The 26,012-nt window shown below is 40.4% G+C and overlaps 1 protein-coding gene across 20 annotated transcripts in view; it reads right to left on the reverse strand.

Annotated features, from left to right (window-relative positions):
• Nucleotides 1-26,012, reverse strand: part of LRMDA (leucine rich melanocyte differentiation associated) — a 1,434,085-nt gene that overhangs the window by 810,759 nt on the left and 597,314 nt on the right. Inside the window, exon 2 of one of the 20 annotated variants that reach the window (XM_077124827.1) lies at nucleotides 17,166-17,206. The exons of 18 other annotated variants lie outside the window; for them this stretch is intronic. In XM_077124827.1, the coding sequence (XP_076980942.1) occupies nucleotides 17,166-17,179 (14 nt within the window). In that variant the 5' untranslated portion in view covers nucleotides 17,180-17,206. Of the gene's footprint in view, nucleotides 1-1,774; nucleotides 1,793-17,165; nucleotides 17,207-26,012 lie in introns of those variants that run through there. One more of the 20 variants, XM_077124828.1, reaches the window with a different exon arrangement.

Genomic DNA, 26,012 nt, shown 5'->3' on the forward strand with positions numbered 1-26,012 from the left:
GAGCAACCAGGTACAACATAGCAGCTATGACATGCAATTTGGGGGCTCAGCCCCCAAACAGTGACTGTATACCTCAAATTGCTATGGAAAATTATCTAGACAGATTGAGAGAGATTTAAAGAGGTAAACTTCTGCTCTTACCCTTTACAACTATTTCCATTTGCTTCCCTCTCTGCCCCCATGTGGTTCTTTTATTTATGGATGCAAAGCAGAAGAACCCTTTTCCCATTTTTTCTTTTCTCTCTACCCACACTATGTGAGATTCAACAAAGCAAGCCTCCCTGTGTCATATTACAAAAAATGGAGCCAAACCAGGGGCCCACAATTAAGAAGTCAAAGCGAGAGAAAGAGCTGCTGGTACTATTGATGACTGGTTCCTGGCTAAACGGTCAGGCACCCTGACCTGGCTACCTGGCACCCAGACCTTCACAAAGAAGAGACCTGAGAATATACCTCTCATCACCACTGTTACAGAATGCCCTGCTTAAGGTAAAAAGGAAGCATGCAACTGTCAAAAGCAGATGAGAGGCTTGGAGGCTGGGGGACGCGGGATGCACTGCCAGCATATCATGACAGCCAAGCAAAAGCTGAAGAGTGGGAGTTTTTGAAACAAATGCCAGTTAAATGATCCATTCAGTTATACTTGATATGTCTGGTATAATATAGCTTGTTCCAGATGTCAAATAATATTGCCAAACCATGCTCACTAATGTGAAAACCACTGTTGCTGATAAGCCTAAGTGTTCCTGAATTTGTGCAACAGCCACCCATCTGCAAACAAAATATTGCATTAAAAAAATAAAGCAAAAAACCTGTGGCTTGTAATTTAAGTGGACAATGGGGTTGACTAAAAATTATAATTTATAAAAAGCAGTTCTGCCTGAGAAACTTTTTTTTCTAAAAAATAATATTTCACATTTACACATTTAAGTTATATTCAGTTTTATACAAAAATTATAGTAATTGTCCTTCACCTAACATGAATGTTATAATTATACTTTCAACGTCGCTGCGCTTCAACACCCAGCCAGAAGAAAAGTACTGTGCGTTCACAACTAATGCTAGAAGGAAACATTTAGGTTTGCAGCATTTGACGTGACCCCTTTAAAAGTACAGCTCTAAAATTTCCACTGTTCATAAAATTCATAAAGGGCTGCATGGGTACATCCCAACTCCCTTTTCCATTCGATATATATGAAAATGCAATTTACTGTATGTCAAATGAAAAATGCAGTTTTCAAATGCATTGACAACAGGTGCTAGTTAAATGATCAGACGCTATTTGTTACCTAGTCCCTTAGTCTCATTTGCAGCAAGATAAATTGCATTTTAGGAGAGTAGTGCGATCTAAGGGGTCTTGACATGTTTTTATTGATTTGCATAGGTTATATGCATGTATTCCTGTTTGTAGGCAAATAGTGCCACGAGTAAATTCAATGCACCGCGCCTGTGTTTCGAGAAAATTGGAGTTATCACGGGGGAGCCAAGATGGAGTGAGCCTGGGTGAAAGAGACACATCCAGCCTGCTGGAATCTCAGAACCTCTATTAAGATTTATAGGCTGTAGGATTCTTTTGGGCTTCAACATTATTCTTAGTAAACCTTTTCTGTCTTCTGTTGTTTATAAAAACTGGCAGCTTTAGCAAAGACAGAAGCTTAAGTTGTAGGTAGCACAATTTAACATAATAGTTCTTGCCTGCCCTCCAAATAGCCTAATGCTGATTTTGCAAAAGGAAAAGAGAAAGGGGGAAGAAAAGCCACATGAAACCACATACCATAGGTTGCTGCTCTGACACGGATGGATTTGGCTGTCACTGTAGAAAAGCGTTGGTGAAATTTGATTATATTTCTAATGTCAAAATTTACTAACTTTTTACACTCTCAGGTTCCAGTTCTCATTGGGGTTTTCATTTTGTTATCTCAGCACTATCAGCCCCATCACAGAGAGTAATGCACCAATTAGCGTAGGGAGTGACTCACTCAGAGGCGACTTTTTCATCCATAGGGGCTTCCCCTTCCTGCTGCCAGGACCACAGCCAGGCCACTACCTTCTGTTTTATTCAAGATCTGCAGCTTCCCTACAACCTCCTACCTCCCCTACCTGGGGTCCCACCCTACCATCCTCCCCCACCCACCTCTACCCAGAGCATTCACTGTACTTTCTAGGCTCCACATATTTGCAAAGGTATTGTCACACAGCCCTTGAAGCCAAGACAGTTACAATACCATGCAATACCCACATAAACAATGGGGATTCAGTTTCTCATGGATTGAGAGATAAAGTCTATACAGGCCATGCTTTCTGCTGGAGTAGCAATCGGTGCTGGTTTGCTGAAATCCTTGGGGTTCCTTGGCTCACGTGGCTGCTTCTGTCATGTGGCCACCTGCCTCATTCTCTGGCTGCTACTGATTTTTGTCTTCTACTTCTGTGCCAAGTTGCTTTACTTATGAGGACTTCAGCCTTAGTAGACTAAGTCCTGCCCCCATTCAGTTTGGCTACACCTTAACTAATGATAACAGCTTCAAAAGTCCCATACACAAATAGATGCACACCCTCAGAAATGTGGATTAAGCCATCAACATATCTTTTGTGGGGGACATGATTCAATCTCAAACAGATATGGTGGCTTTATTTAAACCTTGTGTTCTTCTTCTCTTCACCAGCTTAAGCCTGTGGGAACTATGAGGTCCTTATGGGTTTTGAACTTTTATTTCCAACTGTGTCCTGGGATCCTAATATTTTAACATGATGTACATCATACATTGTATTGGGTCCTGTGAGTATGATTTTATTTGGAAATTAAGGTCTTTGAAGAAGTAATTAGTGAAAATGAGGCAAAATCCAATTAGGGTGGACTCTAATCCAGTATGCCTGGTATCCTTATTAGATGAGGAAAATTGGACACAGACAGAGACAGGAGAGAATATCATATGAAGATGGAGGAAGTAGAGTTTAGAGTGGTGTGTCTACAAGCCAAGGAACACCAAGGATTGCCAGCAAGTATCTGATACTAAAAGGGGCAAGGAAGCATTGTCCCCTACAGGTTTCAAAAGGAACATGGCCCTGGCAACAGCTTGCTTTTGGACTTCTGTCCTCCAGAATTCTGAGAACAAAAAATTCTGTTGTTTTAAGTCACCAAGTTTGTGGAACTTTGTTATGGCAGCCCTGGGAAATGAAGGTAACACAATGGACACTGCCATTGTATGAGATTCACTTTGGAAAGCCCTCTTATACACCTTACTTTTCTGTTTGATCCTCACAAATGAGGTATAAGGTAATCATTATGATCATTCTCACTTTACCTGGTTGAAGGAAATGGTAGATAAGAGACCACCAGCCCAAATTTCCCACGTGTTCTGGGGACAGCAGACACCAGATGTCAGGGCTCCCCCTTCTAGACACTCTGCTCATCGCAGGGCTTATCCATCATTCAGGATGGAATTCAAACCCAGATTCCTGTGTGCTACCTTCTGTGATAGGAAAAATAAGTCATCTGCACAGCCACTGGTGCTCACGTCCTATTTCAGGAAGCTGTATGCACTGAGTTGAATGCATGAAGGTCAATAAATAATACTATTTAGCAATGGGGTCCATAATTGTCAATGTTTCTGCCTTATTTCTTCCCTGAAACTCATTCATTCATCCCTTCAAACGCTTACAAAAGCCTACTTCTCTCTAGGAAATATGGTATGAATAAGACTGGCTCTTTGCCCTCATAGAGCTTACAGTTGAACACTGTGACTTTTTTTTTTTTTTTTTTTTTTTTGCGAATGCTGTGACTTTTAACCACCTTTGTCCACAATCCACTATTTAGTCAATGGGGTGACCCTGTGCTTATGTGCACATGCACACATACATACATACACCCCTCTGAAACAGAAGTTTCATAAAACGATACTTAACCTTACCAATACTTACATGGGCAATGCAGTCTGATACTTCCCATTCTATCTTTTTTATTTATTATTATTATTTTTTTTGGTAAAATGTTTGTTGAAACTCTCCAAATGGATACCACCAAGTACTAATATGTTGTTACCCAGAGTCTGAAAATCAGTTGTTTAGTGAGACTATGAAATGGCTTAGATTATGGGACAGTCAACATTTTCTTGTCAAGGGCCATATAGTAAATATTTTAGGCTTCATAGGCCAAAAAGTAAAACCAAAGATATTAAATAGGGACTTCTGTACTCAATTTATTTATGGATATTGAAATTTGAATGTCATAATTTTCATATGTCCCAAAATACTGTCTGTTCTTTTGATTTTTTTCAAACACTTAAAACGAAAACCTTCCTTAGCTCGTTGGCAGTACTAAACTAGGCAGTGAGACAAATGGCCTGTAGGGCTGCACCTTGCTGCCTTCTGATGTAGAATGAGGCCAATTCTCTTTGTTAACCCTCAAATTGAAATTTTCATTAAAATCCTGGGTAGAGAGACTATCTTAAAATGGTGTTTTGGAAAGACCCAGAAAAATGTGACAATCTAAATAAATGACAAAAGTTGAATTTAATTTCTTTCCTCAACATTTGGATTTGGTCCCATTATGTCCATCTCACCAATGAAGAAGTACAGGGTGGACTTGCCTAAAAGTTTTCAAGGTCATTGCACAAAACCCATCCAGGCAGTGACAGGGACCATCTGGGATAATCAAGGAACAGAGACTAAGTCAGTTTTGGAAGGAGCTAACCCTCACTACTCTGAAAGTACCAGCAGAGATCACCATGCCTTCAAAAATAAATAAATAAATAAAACCAAATTTCTCTTGCAATAAGTGGGTTATCAAAAAGAATTGAGACCAATACCAGCTTCCCCTTGACCACAGTACTCACAACCTGAGATTGCTTAGATCTCAGTGTCCCCGGACAGTAACCACTTGAGCTAGAACGTAAGGTAACACTGAATGCACAGGTAAGTCTTCACAGCATAAAGAGTATTAGGGGATATTAATGACACGACTAGAAGGCTCCACAACACAGGCCACCTCCCTGTACATCTGACCCAGAGCCCACACAGCCAGGGTGGCTGGCTGGATTTTCAAGGTTTGGACAGCGGCATGGCTAACTGTCCAGGCCGGCACCCAGGACTGGCTCGGGTCTCTGCCGTGTATGCTCCTTCTGAGGGCCATCTCTCAGGCAGACACAACAGAGCCTTCCAAACCTCAGGTTCCATTTATGTTCAACAGCAAACTGTTAGAAATCCAGGGGTACCCAAAGTTTCCAAGGACAAATGTACACTCGAGATTTAGACGCTCATGGAAGGAGATAATTAAAACACACTTACCATCTAGAAGAGGTTATTTTGCCATGTAGGTAAGGCTTCAGGAACCAAGAGCGTTACCCATAGAAAGAATATAGCTTTACTATTGGCTAAAATAATGATTCCTATTCCTTCAAACCAAACCCCTAACATCACGGATACAGCTTCTGCTATATTAGCACCAGAGCTAGAGGGTCCATGAGTACTGTCCTAAAGCCCTGGCTACATCAGCATTTACAGCACAAATGGGCCATTCTGAGAGTAGAGATGTAGGTATCTACAGAAAAGCATCTACAAAGAAACACACTTTAATTCAATATAGTATATCAAAGTATATCCCAAGCTTTCTACTTGAAGTTCTTGAATTTGGTAACTATATGTTAGGTGGTTACATAAGTGAAGAGCCTTCTTAGGAAATGTACATGGAAATATTATGTATACAAGAAGCATAATACATACAATTTACTGTCAAATTTTAGAAAAATGAATACATATATAATTAGAAGATTGACTGCTGGATAGGTAGATAGAAAATTGGAAAATGTTAAAACCAGTGGCTCTGGGGATGTGGTATGTGTATGGGGGTGGGGAGTATGTTGGGGTTCTCTATATGGGTTTCATAATATCTTTGCAATTGTCCTGTAAGTTTGAAATTATTGCAAAATTAAAAGTTTAAGAAAAAAATCAAAGCATATACAGATAATACTGCCAACGGTTAAAAAAAAGAATGTTTAGCCAGTTAAACAAGTATTGAGGTTACCAGTTGATATTTTGTATTCCAAAATGACTTACTACAAAGGTTCTTACTTCTACCTTAAGGTTTTCAAGGTCTCAAAATACATATTTTGTGTGAAGAAAAGATCAACCGTAAAATTATGTTATTTTCTTCTCCGTCGTTCATTAGTAGCAAGATAAAGCAATGTCTTGTTCTTAACTTCGTTTTCATTTTTGTTTTTTCCTCCTGACCTGATTTGAAAATAAACACACACACACACAGACACACACAACCAAACAGACACAGCTTCATAAGCGTTGTGTTTCTGGCACACAAAGCTATGCCCAAGGCAAGTAAACTATAAGACTAAGTATATGGTGGCAACTCTTCAGCAAAAGCTCTGTAAAGAGAACTCATTGTTCAATTAATTGTGAATAAATATTCATAATGATTGCAGAGTGCTTTTTAGAGTTCATAAAATGCTTTTACTTGGACCAACCACCTGGGAAGAAGACATTATTGCCATCTTCATTTAATACACTGGTAGCAGACAAGGGGCGGGGGGGGGGGGAGAGAGAGAGAGAGAGAGAGGGAGAGAGAGAGCACGCCTGGGAAATAAGAATGAAGAGAAGTAAGGGAAAGAACTAGAATTAAATGATATAGATAGAGTTGATGAAGTTCTACCAACCAACAGGAAAAACAAATTATGCCAAACGGATTTCAGAAAACAAACTGTATTGCATTATATATGTTGAATATATCCTAAATATGTAGTGTTGAAGGTAGCAAGATCATAAAGTCAGTGTCTTCACCCTCATGCATAACTGAAAAATCTGCAAGGTAGAAGCCAGGGTAATGAGAAAGTTAGGGTTACTGCAGGGCAAGTGAAAAGGAAAAACAACCAGGTACTCCATGCTAGCTGTAACCCCAAAGGCTAACATCAAGTTACAGATACACAGGAAGTTGCTCTGTCCACGTACACTCTATCCTTGCATGCCCTTACTTCTACAGAAAAAGATGTGTGTTCAGCAAAACCGCAGCACATGCACTTTGTTTGTGCTTATTAAATAAAAAGAAAGGATCACCTTCAACTGTATTAATGACGGGCTGGTGGATGAAGGATGCCTGTGAAAATTCACAACATCTGTTTGCTCCACTCTCTTCTCAGCATGCTGCACCTATTTCTCATGCTTAATGATGCTCAGCCACTCTGCAAGTTTTACGAACAAATGTGTGTTTAGCCACATTCATCATTCTGAATGAGTGTTCTTGATGAAGCCTCCACTGGCCTGTTTCGCTCTTTCTGCTACTCTTTAACAAATGACAACTGCGATACGTATTTTTCATTTGTTAAAAATAAAAAGCTAAGTGAAAGATAGGCCTGGAGGATTTTTCCCCTTCGACTCCCCCAGAAACTTCAGCACATCATCCATCGTATTTCCACACCCACTGGCTATGGCACCGTGGGCAGAAGCTGGGAGAGCTTGCCCTCTGTCTGTGTCATTCAGAGACCCACTGGCCACATCAAGAAACGCTGTTCCAGCTACTAGAATGCTCTATTGGCAACAGATAGGTTCTCTCCTTTCTCTATTCTCCTACCACTCTTGGAATCTCTATCACACAACCAAAGTGTTTGATGTTTTGATATATCCTGTCTCTCTTTGATGGGCATGACTTTCAATCAATAAGTTGGCAAGAAATTAGGAAATGTCTGTGTATTACCAAGAATGCTTAAACATATTAGATCACAGAGTAGAAAACAAATACTTGTTGAATCAAGCAGTGTTATTTTCTTACCATTCTTCATAAGAAAGCCAAGACATTCCCACAGCCTTGACAAACAAGGTATCATTCATATATCACAAACCGTGAGAAACTTGGGCTAAACCAAGTGGCTTGACTTCTTCGTTGCAGAAAAACCTCAACTCACCATGTGACTGACCCATATATAAGCCAGGGCAAGCTGGGTAGAATTCAAGCCCTCAAAATAACAAAGGTATTATAATATGTTAAGAAATCTTTTGGAATTGTAATTTCAAGTGATCGTTTTCATTCTAATAATGTAATTAGGATCATGAAAAGTAAAAAATACAGAAGGTATTTCTCCTGTATTAAATCTTCAAAAACACCAGAAATCAGTTTAAACTCTTTTTCACAAGAAAATAAATTTTTCTGTGTATTTGCAAGGCTGAATATTATATTAGTATTTGTAAGGCATTTGACTCAGCAGGTACTGTAAAGCACTTCACAAATGAAATAATCATATCATATACTCAATAAGGTCACACCATCATATCACCAGTTTTAATCACAGTGGTTTCTGGGTTTTTCCCCTTCTGATACTTTTATGAACATGTGAAAAGGAAAATGTTTCAGTCATCAAAGGCAGTTACTTCTCCCATCCTGCCCTCTTTATATTTCACCTTTAGTCATTGTGGTCTTTATGTACTTGATGTACAGAATTGTTAATACATTTCATTCTAGTTGAAAAACAAGCTTCTGCAGTCAAAAGGCCTTAGGACATATCTATTCAACAACAAAGGAGCTAAACCTTAGGAGACAACGTTGAGAAATGGTTATTAGAGTAAAAGAAAAATCAAGAAATCTTAACCAAAAATTCATCAACATTACGTGAAAATATTTATTAAGGTTCCCTTCTCCTCCTTATGTTTTTTTGAGCACCACAGTTTGCCGAGGAGCCTTGAAATTCCTGAGTTCTCTAATCAAGGTTTGAGGTTGGGGACATGGCCGGGGGAAGAATAAAAAGAACGCATTACAAATATATGTAAATTAAATGAGAAAGTGGAGTTATAACAGAGAAGATAGGATTTAACAAATAAGTAGGCCTGTGGAATCACTATATTGATATTTCTTTTAGTCTCCAGTGTCTTGGAGCAGCTAGAAGGAAAAACCTAAAATTGTGGGACTGTAACCCATACCATACTCTGAAATCTGTTCTATAACTATTTGTTGCTGTGTGCTTTGAAATTTAGTGCTTTTTTGCATATATGTTATTTTTCACAATTAAAAAAGCCGAAAACCCCGCAAATACATGTAAATTAATTTTCAAATGTGGATACATACATTTTGCTATATCATATATACAATGAGGGGGAGGGAAGGAATTCCTAAAGCCTGGGATTTGATTTTAGACTTCTCTCATATCTCCCATGTCATCTAAGACTGAGCATTAAGTTAATACATACAAAAAAACATAAGTATAGAATCCAAAGATTCTATACTTACATGTGAAGCTAGAGCTTTAGTCTAAAAACTTCTCCTGTGGGTACTGTTAGAAATGAAAAGATGAATACATTCCCCAATAAATCATGATGTCATTAAGAGAAAAACAAGTATTTAAGTACCTATTATGGCCAACCATTAAAAAAAAAAAGCCTGGAAATACAACAGGAGTTATAGAAAAAGAAAAGAGGAAGATGGATGAGACAAGCAGGGGCTGCTCAGAAGGTAAGCTTTTGAGCCAACTCTTCAAGGATAGGGAGAATTATTAGCAGGGGAAGATGTGAACAAGAATTTCCAGGCAAAGCAAATAATAAGAGTAAAAGTTTAAAGCCTAAAGGTAAGACACCTATCTGTGTGCAGAAGAGAGGCAGAGGGGGAAGATTCCTCTTTTTAAAAACGAAAGACTTAAGTTAGCCTTTCAGAGAAGTTTAGAAAATTTTTCAGCCTAGCAAAGGGACTCTTTTCAGGTTATCATCAGACTGACTATCTTTTAGTAACGAGAGACTCATGAGCTCCCAGTGGCACAGAAACCCAGAAGACAAGCTGAAAAACAAAACAAAAACTAAACTAAATTTTCCTCTCTGAATGCTTCTAGACTCAATGCTTACATTTCTTCACCTGATTTCTTTGAGGGCCTGGCCAGAGTTGATTTGCCTGTTTTGCTTGTGGAGACCTCAGCACCAGATGTCACCTCCAACTCTCTTGAGCTCTATAACACGTGTTGGCTGCAGCAGCCTTCTCCACAGCTGCAAGCATCTAGCAAAAGCCAATGCACATTTACTCTAAAGTTCATTCTTTTGCCTATTGAAGATCTGGGGCCTTTGTAATACCTTTTCACCCTTATTTAGCCAAAACTCCTCTCTTGGAGACTTCAGGTCTCACTATTTAGATATTAGACAGTGATAATTACTTCAAAATCCTTATTCAGTCCAAGCCCCTTCTAAATGAATCAATGCTTGCTGAAGCTTTGGGTCTGAGTAGAAAGGTGCCAACCATAAGAGGCAGAGAAAATACCTATGCTATCTGGTAGGAATGATCTGAGGAGACTGAATAGTCACCTCAATTGAAAACTCAGCACTGAACCCAGCACCATCACATCAGTGAATTCACCCCAAATTTCGACAACTAAACTCACCACCTCTGATTTCTAAAGAAGCAGTTGATTGCTGTGAAACCCCAGAACCAAAGAACCATAACAGTAGAGACTCCTAAAGGACCTGGGCCAGCCACTCTGCAAGTTTTAATCCCCTCATCTTCTGGCTGAGGGAACTGAGGCCCAAAGAAGCAGAACGACGTATTCTGAAGTCACACACTTTTTTAGTGTCCCAAGTGGAACAGAAATCCAGAGTGCCTGACTCCTAAATCATTTCCTTTCACTGATGCATGTTGTTCATCAACCTTCTAAAAGTTGAAGAAACTGAAAGAACAGCAGTGTGGTATGCTGAATAATGCACACCCTAATCCACAGAACCTAAAGAGGTTGTTTTATATGGAAAAAGAGACTTCACGGGAGTGACTGAGGTACAGATCTTGAGAGGGGGAGATTATTCTGGATTATTCGGGTGGATCCAGTGTCATCACAAGAATCCATATAAGAGCGCTCAGGAGTCAGAATCAGAGGAGAAAGTGATGTGATGACAAAATCAGACACTAGAATGATGTACTATGGAGGAAGGAACCACAAGCCAGTAGAGATGACTACTCCAGAAGTTGGAAAGGCAAGGAAACGAATTATCCTCTTAGAGCCTACAAAAGGAACCAGTCTAGCTGACACCTTGATTGCAGCCCTGTAAGACTCATTGGATAGTTCTGAGCACAAGAACTACCATAGTATAAGTCCGTGCTGTTTTAAGATACCAAATTTATGGTAATTTGTTACAGTAGCAATAGGAAACTTTTACAGATTTTGGTACCCGGCAGTGGCGCGTCGCCGTGACAGGTAATAAAAGTGTGGAATGGGTTTGGAACTGGATAATGGGTAGAGGCTGGAAGTATTTTGAGGACCATGAGAGAAAAAGGCAAGATTACCTTGAGCAGAATGTTAGGAGAAATATGGGTGTTAATGACTCTGCTAGTGTGCACTCAAAAGGAAATGAGAAACATATTATTAAAATCCAGAAAAAAACGTATTCTATAGTGGCAGAACACTTAGCTGAATAACGTCCTACAGCTATGCGGAGAGCAGAACTTATATGCAATGAAGTTGAATATCCAGCTGAGATTTCCAAAAAAAGTGTTGAAGGTATGGCCTGTTTTCTTCTTGCTGCTTATAGTAAAATGCAAGTGGAAAGCGATAAATGGAGGAAAGAACGGATGGGCAAAAAGGAACAAGGACTGGCTGACTTGGGAAATTCTGAGCCCATTCAGATTGCAAAAGATGGTAAAATTGGGAGATTCACCATCAGGAAAAGAGGCTCTGAATAGAATGCCAAGAGTGAAACCGGAAAACCTTTCACGTGTGCCTTGGAAGGATTCAAAGATCTTCATCCACACAGAGGACTCTGACAAGATTAGATGTGTGATCCGTGGTTTCCCTCAACCGTCTCAGAAGACGCCAGGAATAGAAATGGGCTTAACCAGGAAAGACCTACAGATGATACTCTTGCCTAATGGAATGGATCCCCATGACATAGAAGGCAGATCCATAGGGTTTTTGAGAATGTTATATCTGCAGAAATACTGCCAGCTTGGACTGAACTGGAAAGAGAGATGAAGCAAAAAAGAAGGTTGTCAGACACCCCAAACTTTTACAAGCAAGAAAGATATCAGTACAACTCCTCAGCTGCAAACACAAGCTACCCTTTATTAAAAAGGAAGGACAGGGCGGTGCAATGGTGGCTCAGTGGCAGGATTCTCGCCTGCCATGCTGGAGACTTGGGTTTGATTCCCAGAGCCTGCCCATGCCAAAGGAAAAAAAAAGAAGGCAGGATAACCCAAAGGGCTGAGTTCCAAGCCCAGAAGAACAGACGACTATTCCAGGCCTCAAAACCTAATGGAGCTTGCCCTGCTTGATTTCAAAATTGCTTGGGACTGAAGCTTCCATTTATCCTTTCATTTTCCCCCTTTTTGAATGGAATACCTAATACAGCTGTCCTATCCTATGTCTGTCCCACTATTTTATTTTGGAAGAAGACAACCTGTTTTCAGTTTTACAGGTTCATGGATGAAGAGGAATTTTGCCCTAGGATGAAAACATGCCCAAAGCCTCACAATACCCAAAACAGATGATTTATATGATGAAATTTGGGACTTTTGAGCTAATGAGACCTAGATGAGATCTAGGTTTTGAAGCTGGAATAGGGTAGTGCTTCAGGGGAATTTGGGATGGGTGAATGTATTTTGCATGTGGGATGTGTATGAATCTTTGGAGGTTAGAGAGAGAATAAACTTGGGTTATTTTAACCCACTAAATATCTGATAATTTGTTATAGTAGCAACAGGAAACTAATACAAGAAGGAAACCACAAATCATCTCACTTATAAAGAGGTCACAGCCCCTGAAAGTAGTGGTGAAGGACCTACATCTACTTGCTACCCCACTACAAAAGAGAAACACTGGAAAATGAGGTACTTTTCAGTGTGACTCAGGCTCCAATATCTGGGTACACTATCACAATAAAACCCCTCTGTTTCTTGTGCCAGTCAGGTATACCAAGACATGTCAGAAATAGGATAACTATAAATTCTAATTAAAAATAGAAAGCGTCAAAGTATTTGGTGCTACTTTCAGGCATAAAAGGTCAATCGGGAGAGTCCAAAACTAGATTATCAAAATGTCAACATTTTCTGGACATTCGATAGTGTAGGGAATATGGGACAAAATAAAGTGAGACTGTCTCAGAAACCCCTGTTTGAGACCACCTTATTTAACCAGAAAACTGGAGAGAGCATGGTGATGTGCCCTCAGATGCAAATTTACAAAAGGCAGGGCACCTGGAGACAGGACACACCGAAAGATCAGCAACAGACGTAGCTTGAAGGTCAATAGACAACAGTAAAATAAGGTTCATCTCTACCTCCTGAGCATATGCTGCGTTCCCAGAGCTTCAAATGAACCACTTCTCTTCCTCATAAAAGCTCAAAGGAGGGCAAATGAAGAAATGGGCTTTTAAGAGGGTCGCATACATTGTCCTAGGTAACGTTCCCACAACCCATACAACAGGTAAGGTGTGGCCTGGAACCCCAAAGAGCTTTCCACTCTGCAATGCTGCCAAATAAATGAACCCACTAATAGGTGATCACAGAGCATCTGTGATGAGAGTAGTTGGAAGGAGAGAAACTCTTTTATTAGACACTGGGGTGAATACACAATTCTGAAGGTAAGAACACAGATGGATTTTTTGTGTGTGATAAAGTAAGAACACACACGGTCAACTGAAATCTCTCAGCGGTGAAGATTCAGCTTCTTCGAAAATGTATGCATTCAGTACTAATCCAACAAGTATGTATTCAGCAGGCCAAGCACTGAAGCGGGTGCTAACCTGAATTTAACACCCATTAAATAGTATCCCTTAACCCAAAGGACTTACAAGGCACAGGAAGAATGAACAATTTATTATCTTCGAATACTTCTTTTGAAAATTTAAGATAGCTAGTGAATGCCTCAAATGTGTTACTAACAAATTCTAATGAAGAAACAAGCATAAATGACCCTATTTTCTTTTATAAATGGATAAAACTGAACTTGACCTTGAAGATTGCACCAGAAGAACAGAATGGGGTTTAATAAAGTAGAAAAAGTGGCTCCTTTTCAAAGTTTGATTTAGAAGACTGCATATCTCAGAATTGGGACCAATGTGGAGATGCTGAAGAGCCACCAGTAGGGATCCTGTCAAAGCAGAGAAGAAGGTGGTCATGGGAGCTGTTCATCAAAGCCTGTGCTGCCTCTGAAGTACTTAGCTCCTCATCATGTGAAGGGTTCAAGCAAAAGTCTATTCCATCAACTGCCAGGGGTGGCATCCCATGGATTTCTGCTTTGGGAAGGGAGGCTGGAGCAGGTGACCTCAGAAGTTCCAACTCCAGATTTCCGACCTCTCCTACACCATCACCTCATGGAAGTGTCTACAGTCAATTGGCTCTAGAGCCACTTGGCTCCAACAAAACTCAAAGAATATTCCTTTTACCAGAATTGACTTTCGGATGCAGTGCTAAAGGTTACCTCATCCCAGAACTCTAGGTGACCCAGGTTCTCTAAATATAACTGAACTGCTCTTTCCCCTTGACTGGCTATGGACATAATCCAGCAGGCTGAGCAGTGGGGCCAGCTCACCACAAAAGGTTCCTTCCAGCACTTTGTGTGAAATATTCCATGTCTCACTTATATGTCTGGCTGAGCAAACCAATACACGAAATACTTTCCTCAAAGACCTAAAATAAAAAGAGATCCAAGAGGACAACTCTGAAATGGAGCAGCATTCATGAGAACTGAGGTGAAAATTCCCAGTCAGCCTTAATGCTGGAGAATTTACTTTAGAATGTAAAAATAACATGTACTGCTATATTTCTTCACTTTATTTGCTCTCCTCTGTAAAGATTACTGCTGTGTACGCAGCATCCTAGAGTGGAGAAGGTCAGGTTGACAAAACTTCTTGGTGGGGAATAATTTTGAGCCCTCCAAATATATATGCTTTGCAACTTCCAGGCCACAACAGCAACCTCTGGCCTGGAAAATGCTAAGTCCCATCTCCAAGGAAACTCAATAACTTTCAAACCGCCCTGAGGTCACGTGTGTGTGGTTATAATAAACTGTTAAAGACATTAAGAAATAATTCAGACTGAAAGAACATCCAAGATTGTTATTTATTTTTTTTCTTTCCAGTTTTGGGAAAGACAGTATAAACTCCAGTAAAGAAAATCCCTGCTAACGAAAATAGGAAAATAACAAAATTAGATCTGGGTGAACTTGTTTTTTTTTGTCTCCCAATGACTTTTCCTAAGAAAACAACAATTTGTAAGCAGCAAAAAAAGATATTTGTTAGCTTCTCTTTGGAAGATAATTTACCTGTTTTCAGGTTGGAAATATTTTCAGTTCGTTCTAAAGAATGATTCTTTTGGGGGGGGCGGTGCAGCACTGCCCATTTAAATCAAACTGAAAACAGTTTGAAAATTTGAGCACGTTTCAAAGGAAAGAGCATAAGGCAAACTAGGAGTGTTTCTCAACACATTAGTCCCAAGGCCATATTTAAAAGCCAGAAATGAAAATGCCAGTGAGGAGCATGCGGGAAAAGTTACCGTGTTCCTCAGGAGAAATAGCCCATCCACAACACCAGTTCCTAGAGGGCAGTTCTAAGAAAGGCCAAACCCTCCAAAGAATTTAAGCGGATCCCGGAATTCAGGCTTCACTGCAGAATGTTACAACAGCTGGAACACCAAAGATCACCATCTCTCAGCTCTCATGTGAAGCCGCAGCATGATAAACAAATTCAATAAAATTACGAATTGGCAAACTGTTTGCAACAAATGTTATTTCCTGGATAACAAGATGGATAACGTACATTCTGCAACATATGTGAGGAATTATTGAAAACAGATGTAAATGTTCTCAAACTCAAGTCTTTCTTTGGCACAATCTGAACACGTTGACTTTACACTTTGCTTTATAGCCATGCCCTGACGTACCTCAAATACTAACCAATCCTTATACTGAGCAGAAGATATTTTAAGAAGATGTTTTTGCCATCTTCCCCAATTTCATAAAACTTGTCATGGGGACTATAGTTAGTCCAAAAGCCCATCCACAAAATGCCAAGTGAAACTGTGAATCCTGAATGAAACAACAAAAGGATGAAGTACAAACAGGGTCTGATAATTGTGTTTGAAAGAGTCCAAGTCTGAAAGTCCTCTGCTCATACACTCACACTAAAAATGAAAATAAAAAATAAAATGCTCCTCACAGCCCTATCATGTCAACAACCCAAAATCCTGTCCCCTTAGTTAGATGCCATATCCATATTAGGTCTTTTGGGTTTTCCTTTGGCACCTCCACTTTTGCCAGTGTGGCAAAAACAGCTACATCACCACATATACCTGCTGCAAAGTCAAGATTTTTCTAGTCTAAGGAAAACAGTCTCCTGACCATACAAAAAACAAGCAGTGTTCAATCATCACATTTTAGAAATGGGGACCCAGAGAGGTATTTTCCATGAAATGTAATTTACATTTTTCAGCTAAAATGCATCTTTTCTTCTAAGAATCATCATCTGTACAACAGATTTGTATCTGAAAATAGAAGGCCAGATTTATGCAAAAATGATCTCAAGGGATCATCACAGAAACACAAAAAAAGTATTTTCTGCCAAAATTATACAGAGAACTCATAAGAGATGTTTTCAAATATGACCACTAAACACTTAAAATATACAAATGATATGGAATTAATACAAACCAAGAGTTCTATAGCAACCTTAAAGGGTTTGAGGATGTCAGACAAAACACCAGAATAAAAATTTTTGAGAACTTAAACATCAGAGAAATGTCAAAGTCCATACACTTCACACTACAAAGAGCATCTTGTGCTTTTCAAGGTCCAGCCTTTTCAGTTTGTTTAAAGATGCCACAAATAAGTTAATTCTGTAAAATTTCTCAAACTGAGTTAATCTGACCCAATACAAAATCGTTACTATCATTTCAGCAGAGGTGAGTGTGTTGAATTCAAAAGCTTTAAAGACAATCATTTAGAAGAAAGAGCTCCACAGATTCAGAATCATGAAACAAATAAGCAACTTCGACCTAAATAAGGTAACCTAACAGGGACACTGACCTAGGCCATTTGCAAATCAAATGATAAAGGGGTCAGGTCATTTTCAATTGCTCTATAAAAAAAAAAAAAAAACATCAGCTATTCCTAGCAACTTTGTGCGTGCACAGAAAAGTAGAAAGGTAGAACGAAAAAAGCACAGGGGTTGAGATATGTGAATTCTTAGCACCAGCCCAACATTAGCTAACTAACCTTAGGCAATTCATTAACTTTTCGGGGGCTTCAGCTTCTTCCTGTGAGAAAAAGGAAAACGTTACACAAAAAACGTCTGCTGAGGTTCCTTCTAACTTTCACATCCGATATGTAGCAGATAAATCACAATAGGATTGAATCAACAGTCACCCCTTAATAACTAAGGGGGTCCAATTCCACCTTTGTGATAGGGATGAAACAAGAAGCACTTCTGAACCCCAGAAAGCTGCATGGCACTTCTCTTCTATGTAAGACAGGGGAAAAGCTCCAAGTTATAGAGGAGAAAGGGAGCAGGAGACAGAGAAAGTCCCACTTCCATTTGTCTTTAAGTTGGCGCTGCTTACGCAGCCACCGTTTATCTTGGCCATCACCCTCTGATTGACATGAGACTGCGACACAGAGGTCACCAGGTAGCCTCTGCCTTCCAGAACCTTTTCAGCCCCCCAACCCTCAGCCAACAAGGCCTATGTATCTGGCAGGCGTTTTCTGACAGTCTCGAGCACTTGGCAAGAGAAGATCGAAAAGATGCAGAATAATGTCAGCTCGAATAGTAATCTGTTAGGGGAATGGTTCTGTTGCTTACTACACAAGAGTAGGTTATGGTTTCATATATCATGTTCAATGTGCAATAGATATTTTTTTCCCAACCATTCATATTAAACTGGTGTAAATGTTTTTATTCCTTGCCACATTTCTGGGTGGTGAGCTCAGGTTCTCCCAGGAATTTGTTTGCTTTAAAATGCCATGCATCTCCAGGCGGCCTTACCTCGTAAAAAATGAGCAAGTCTTCTAAACGAATGTCCCCTTTTCTGCAGTTAATAACTAACCAACGCAGAACTACTCCGTGCGTGAAGCCCTGTTTACCATAGGTGGTAAATCACGTGCCTGGTGTCCTGTCATTCATTCCGAATACTGTAACTCCATTCACCCTAACATGGCTGTGCCCTGTGTTGGCAGGCTACTACCCAAAATCTGCGGTGAATTTTATCCTGCTTTAGGTTCTTGGCCTAGAAAATGCATTTTGGGGGTGGGGGAGGAGCAAAAATGAGATGGCATTTTAAAGGAAGCCTCACGCCAATTTGCATTTAGGAATGAAGTCTCCGAATTGCTCCCGGTGGCCCTTGCCTGAAGGCTTGCCTCAGGAGCCTGCTCTGGTTTACACAAGGTCAGTCTGGCCTCGTGTCCATCTGTCCCGTGCTCCATCTTTCTTTTCCCGCCTCTTCCATTGGCCAAAGTTTATACTCAACAAGAAGAAAACTCATCTCCAAAGGCCACAAAACTATTAAAATGTACTGTGGCCGCTGGTTGGGGCAGGGGAGCTTCTAAGTCACGTCATAAAGTTTGTCCTACCTACCAGCCATAACTGTACATTACTCACCAGAAACATCGAGACACAGCAATCGGTAGCAATGCTTCCATTCCTCCACTGGATGGTTCCGAGTTCCAACCCTGTACTCTATCCAGAGCCAATTCGCTGCTCTATCATGCCCCCTGTCAGTTTTCCAGTAGCAGAGAGTAGTTGGGGTTTACAAGTGATTAGAGAAAGAAGACTAGGGGAAGACCAGACAATGTGCCTGAAGGACCTCTAAAACTCCAAAGGAACCCTTAGCCTCTCTCCTTGTCTAAGGGAGAGACTCACAGGAGTAAAGAATCCAGGCTTCCGAGACCAAGTTTAGGTCCTACCCGGTCTTCCAGAATCATTTAGACCAAGTTTAGTCAATTTATTTTCTGTAAACGTCCAGGGAGGAAATGTTTTCTGTCTTTGTGAGCCACAGGGTCACTGTTCCAATAAGTCAACTCTGCCATCACAGTGAGAAAGCAGCCAGAGGCAATATGCAAATGTAGGGGCCTGGCTGTGTTCTGATTAAGCTTTATTTACAAAAACAAGTGGCAGACCATTACTAGCCAACCACAGATCTAGGCCTGCACTGTCCAAAAGAAGTGTGGGCCCTGTAGATAATTGTAAATCTTCTAGAACCACATTATAAAGGTACAAGTGAAGTGGTAAAATTAATTTTAAGAACATATTTTATTGAATTCACTGCATCTAAAATATCATTTCAACATGCAACCAAAATAAGTTATTGAGACATTTCACATGCTTCCTTACTAAGTCCTGAAAGTTTAGTGTATATTTCAGACACACGGCGCATCTCAGCTTGTCACATTAAAGTGGCCCATAGCCACCTGTAGCTACTGGCACCCATCCTTGGCAGTGCACACCTAGACCCACCACGTCCTTGCCTATCTTAGGAGCTGCTGGAAGGACACTCAGTGTCCTCCTGCTGGCCACAGGGCCTCCTGAATCGCCAGTCCTGGGTCACTGGCAGATCTAGGCCATCAGCAGAGCCACAGCTGCCAACACAAGGGCCTGCCAATCACCAACTTCACTGGAGGACAAAGTTTAGAGGGAGCATTTCTCATAACTGCAAAAGTCTTTAAGAAATCCTTCTTTTGTTAGGCAAAAAAAAAAAGAAAATTTAAAGTATTTGAGGAAAGCAACTGAACACTAAAAGCACTTTACCAAAAAAGAATGAAAACATCTTTTCACTGCTTGAATTTTGCTTTTTCTATCCTCCTTCCACCGACAAAAATCTCATGTTTCAGACTCCAAAAGTTTTACCTACTGAATCCATGGGTAACTCCTTTCCCATGACCACCAATTCCGAACTTTTACTTTTAAAGTACCTCTTTAGTTTTGACACATAAACTCAGGAAATGTCATTGGTAGCAATCTTTTCAGCACTGGAGCCCCCAAATAATGCCATTTTCCCCATCTCTACTCCTGTTGTTTAAACATAATCCACCTCCCACAGATGAAAGTTTGTTTAGAAGGATGGGAAGAGACAGAGTTGAGAGAGCTTTCACTACAATTTTTACTGTAATAAAAAGCCATCAAGACATTTACTTTCTTTCCCTCTGTTTTCAACTTACAAAAGATTCTTTTTAAAAGCATTTTCAGAAATGCACCTAAAGCAATATTTTCTTCCGGGAAACACTAAACTCAACAGAACAGCCTTTTGTTTCTATTTGCTGTAACACTTAGCAAATAGAAATACCTGGCACAAGGTCTTGGGCTTAAGGAAGTTGGGGAAGCCAACTTTATCACACATCCCTCACTTCACTCATGAGGGAGGCCTGGACACCTGCTAATGGATTTCAGCACGCCCTGTGATGCCAGCTGCCATGACGTCATTAGTGCCAACAGCCAGCATCCATCAAAGTCTCTCCCAGAGGGTAACCACAGAAGAAAACCAGGAGCTCTCCTTTATCCCATGACAGCTCTACGCTCTGCCAGTGACGCAGACTGGAAAGAACACTGGGCCAGCAGTAGGGGAACTCTCTGTTCCTGGGAGTATTCAAAAGCTGGCTCCACAGCCCCTTGGCAGGGACTTGGGGGGTGGAGGACAAGGGGCATCTTTGATTGAGGGGGTGATGTTTGCCTAAAATGCCTTTGAAACCTGAGACTCTGCAACTCTATGATTCAGAAAGATCTACCCTCCCTGCCCACACCCAGAGACTAATCATCTGCTGCCTACATACCATTCAGTTTCCTTCCCAGTAAACGAAAATGGTCCCACCTACCTGTAAGGACTGTTACAAAGGTTAAAAATCAAAAACTGAAGAATTCCAAGGACATAAGAGATATGTGACATATGACAATTAATGTATATCAACAGCTGTGAAATTAGGTGATGGGATGGTACAAGTCAATCTATCAGAGCTGGAGCAGATACTGTTAGCATCTCATCCCAAAACCCTTCTCCCACCCCCACCCCCTTCTCCTTGCTGGCAGCCATTGCCTTCCTCTACTTCGTCCTTCCCTCATTATGGTGTGGGCAAGTGATGAATCGTGGCCCACAAAACCTAAAGGGATGTTTTCTGGGGAGTATTTGAAAAAAGTATTTCTCAAATAAAAAAGGATGGACAGAAGGAAACACTCCTCCCACTTAAGCCAGACCCTGTATGTCCACCTGTGTTTCATAGAATATCACAGCAAGTCTGAGGTTATGAGGAAACAAGCCTAAGTATCAAGAAAATTAGCTAAATTTGGCAGAGCAAAAATAGTGAAGGAGTTTTGGTCCCTGTTGCCATCACTGCTGAACTTATCTTTACTCTTATGTGATTTAAAAAATAATACCTCTCTGGTTAAACCACTTTTTCTTGGGTCTTCCATCACAGTAAATAGCATTCTATCAAAAACAAGTTCCCTTTGGTTCCACAATATTATAACTATAGGTCCAACTTCCTAATCTCATCATTCTAACACCTTTATCAAATTATACTTCCCTTACCTTCCCTCATTTCCAGACAGAAACCAAATAAATATACCTCTTCTCTCTCACATACACTGCACTATCCTTGCGACTTTACACATTTCACTATATCAACTGGAATGTATTCTGGCTTTGTCTGTTCACCTTCTTCCCTTTTCTTCAGAGCCAATTACTCCATGGTGTGTCTCTGCTGGCCATCCCTAATACATAATATTTCTTCCTAATTTGCCCCTGCAGTTCTCATAGCTTGCATTACACAGTTAATCAAATAAGCACAGCCTTGGAAAGAAGCGTCCTTTGGTCTATTCTGCTATACAAGGAGAGGATTTCCTCATATAAATGAGATGGATCACTCTAGCTCAGATTAAACAATCTTAGCATCAAGGAGTTTGCCATCTCAGAAGAGCAGCTCATTGCACTATTAGAACTTCCTTATTTTAAAACGAAATTTGTTTCCTTTTAACTATCAGGCAAGGGCCCCAGCAGATCCTCTGGGTTCATGAGTTCTAGCCTTACCTCCTGCACAGAGCAGGAGTAAATCAAGGACAGAGGCAATACCTTATTCATATTTGTGCCCCCCCCCCCCAGCATTTAACAGTAGCGTCTATGATATCCCAGGAATTCAGTACACGCTGCTGAGTAAACGACAGACCTGATCCCGCCATCATCGCTGACTGGGCCAGGGGTAGACCATGATATACAACATATCAACCCGTGTCTTCGCAGTTTGTTAGAATTAGGAGGTGAAGCCTCTGATCAGGTCTCTGGTGGTCATATGAACTGAAGATTCATAAGCTCAGGAATCATATTACAGCTATGTTTGTCCATAAATATATGACAGCAAGGAAAGCAAATGGGATAAAGCAGCGACACCGCGAGAATTTAGAGGAACACGGTACAGCCTTTCCGCAGGTGAAGGAGGAGCTGAGGCTCCAGAGAGATTTCCAGTTTCAGATTCCAGCACCCCATAAATCCAAGCTATACAGAGAGTGTTAGGGTGCCATTAGACAGCCCTATATCTTATACATTTTAACAAATCTCATATTTTGTCTCAACAAAATTGATTGGGTGTCCACTACTTGCAACCAGAAGAACGTTGGCTAATTTGCGAGTTGATAATATGTAAGAAGAGGCAAACTGGATGGAGGTAGAGGAATGAATGAACAACAGCCCTATATTAGAACACATTAGGACAAAAAAACAAAATCATGTCTTTTGGACGTTCCCCACCATACCAAATTCCTCTCTTTCTGCTCATCTAGGAAAACTGAGCTACTTCTTTTTTCTAAAGCAATAGCAGTTGAGCAGACCTGCCATCACCCGTCATCCACTATTCCTCAGAGTCCTCATCGACTTCAAAAGGTGGGAATTCCCACAAGACGCTCCTTTTCCCTGAGCTTACAGCACAACACAACAGACCACAGGTGTAACGAGGGCAGGCGTCAGCCAAAGGACAACTTCAGTCTTTGGTCCCTCCTTATCTGCCCGGGAGTCCTTCACTCTTTTCTCGGGACTCATGTCTTCTTTTGGAGCACTCCCCTTTTTCAAAACCCTACGAGGGGTGTTATCAATTACGGCATTATTCAAATTTTACAGGCAGCTCCACACATAAAAATAAGTGATTATTATGTTAAATGACAGGCAGCAGGTAATATCTCAGGCAGGTGATACCTACTGATGCCCTCTTCAGTGATATCACATGTAAGACCATATGCTTCACCATATCATCAAACTCTCTCTCTCTCTCTCTTTGATCCTGACACATTCGCCCATCATTTGCTGAATATTTACCAGACGGCCTGGGTTCAAATCTCAGCTCTGCTCCTTACCAGCAATGTAATCTTAGGGAAATGATTTCACAGCTCAGCATCTATGTTACCTCTCTTGGAAAATGGGGATAAAAGTAGTATCTTTTTCCTAAGGTTATAGTGACATATAATTAATACTGAATAAATATTATCATATCATATCAGCCAGGATAGACTAGACCACCCTACAGTAACAAACAAGTCCCAAAGCTCAGTGGCCTTCTATTTGGGTTGATGTAAAGTTTTGGTTATGGATGGTGGTGACAGTAGCACAATATTGCAAATGTAATCAACAGCACTGAATTATAATATTTGAACATGGTTACATGGAAGACTTTCAGGTTGTTTATATGTAAATACAATAAAATTCTAAAATAAAACATAGGACTGTTTAACATAAAGAATAAATCTTCAGGTAAACTGTGGATTATAGTCTGTAGTACAATTATAAAACTATTCTTCCATCCATTGTAACAAACGTACCACACTAATGCAAGATGTTAATAAGATGGCATAAAGGAACTCTGTGTTCATGCATGATTTTTCTGTAAACCTACAACTCTCTAATAAAAAAAAATCACCGTGGTTTGAAACAACAAAGGGTTTATTTCTCATGCATTCTGCATGTCCAGCTTGGGTTAGCAGGGAGAAGAGGGGCTCTGCTCATTGTATCACTCAGTGATCCACGCTAACAGAGGTTCCAACACCTTATAATGCTGCCCTCTAAATTAAAGATTTCAGGATTTGCTAGAGTAGAAGAAAAGGGCACTCTTAAGTGGGGCTTAAATATTCTACCTGGAACTGACATAGATCACTTCTGCTCTCACTGAATTGGCCAAAGCATTGCACACCTAGCTTCAAGAGAGAAAGAAAGTGTAAGTCTCCCATGTACACAGAAGGAGAGAAGAATGGAAAATATTGGTGAACACTAGTAACACTGACCACAACTGTTACTATTACTCTATTCCAGGACCTATACTAGACATCAAAGTTTCAAAATTAACAAGGTTGCTCATGACTTCAAGAAGCCTATATTTTAATGAGTAAGTCACACATTTAAATAACTCTGATATGATACCTTTATATTACAAACCCATTACTTTATGCTAGCCATTTGGCTTTAAATTCTCTCTGTGTGTGGGCAGGCCATGGTGGCTCAGCAGGCAAGAATGCTTGCCTGCCATGCCAGAGGACCCGGGTTCGATTCCCAGTGCCTGCTCATGTAAATAAAAATAAAAAATAAAAATAAAAAATTCTCTCTGTGTGTATGTGTTGACCCTGAGTGGAGAATCCAGTTTGGGGGCTGAGTAGGGTTGATGACTGGTTTTCAGTTCAGAGATTTAGTCAAATCAGTTGACTAAAAGGCTGAAAAGCCACCCGGTGAATGGCCTAAAGTGACTTGTTATTTGGTGGAAGACAAATGTTAAGTAAAAGATTACTCTTCCTCTGCTTGGAAAGTCAATGGACACAAGCTTTATTATGACTAACATTTCTGTTTTTGGAAGATATTACTGTAAACCAAAGAAGCAATGTTAAGATGCACTTAGGAGCTTCAATAATGTGCAACAATTTTCTTGCGATTACAATAAAAAAAATTACCTGAAACATGAAAATTTAAAACCCTATTACCTGCATTTCACTCTGTAACATCCCTTTTTCCATAATTTCTAACACGCGTCTTAAGTGTGCTAATTGGAAAGGCTCTGCTATATATACAGTTCTGTTTTCAAGATGACAACTGCTTGGCTTTTATCCCTGAGTTCAATACCAAGAGGGGGATCATTTTCAAAATTCAAAGCGTTTTGATCTGGTTGTGTCAACAACTGCCTGAACTTAGTTGGTATTCTGCTGTCTTAGAGGGAAAAAAAAAAACCATGAACATTTCAGGTGATGGGGCCTGGGCTGGAGAAAAGAAAGCACCCCTGAAGCACCAAGTGGGAAAAGAATGTCCTAGGATGAAAAACAAAAACCTGAAACACAGTGATAAGGCTACCAAATTACTTTGCCCTTTATGAAAGCACACTACATGCTGCAAATGTTTACTAAAAAGGAAATGATGAAACTAATAAATCCCAGAAAGGAACACTTGGTCTGTGTAAGTACCACCCAGGAAAATAAGTTGGGAGGTTCTCTCAGTTTACATGCATCTCCTCCAAGATGACAAAAACTTTGGGTACATGACAGCAGATGTGTGGTCTGGCAAATGACTTGGGCTATGACGACTCATAAGAAAACAAGGTGAATCCATGTTTCTGTGGGTCATTTCATGCTACGGCCTTATCCATCACATGGAAAAAGAGTATCTTCCAGTGGGAGAACCCTAAGCCAGGAGAAGGAAGCTCATCACTTTCCCCTGCCCCAGTTTTGCTCCCATATGGTTCCCACATGTAGGACTAAGACTGAAGGAAGGATACCAAACATTCCAATGAAAACAGAAATGCAAATTCTCAAGAATCCCAATGCTTTCCAACAGTCATGTATTTGGTGACAAATAGATTAATTATCTGGATTGGGGGGGCCACACCCTTCAGTTTTCACCAAGGCATTGAGCATGATGAACGTCCCGCATAAGCAAAGCTTTCTCTAGGGCAATACCTAGAAATCATCTACTGGTCCTCCCTTCACATGATTATTTGGAACAACGCTAGCTTCATTATTAGCAACAGGTAATACATCCCCTGTTTTCTTGCCAAGAGTTTTTCAATGTAAGGTTCACATGGGGGAGATTCGGACACCTAAAATTGCATGCAAACTTGTATCCT

This window comes from Tamandua tetradactyla, chromosome 13 (genome assembly GCF_023851605.1).
Source record: "Tamandua tetradactyla isolate mTamTet1 chromosome 13, mTamTet1.pri, whole genome shotgun sequence".
In the NCBI taxonomy this organism is placed as follows: domain Eukaryota; kingdom Metazoa; phylum Chordata; class Mammalia; order Pilosa; family Myrmecophagidae; genus Tamandua; species Tamandua tetradactyla.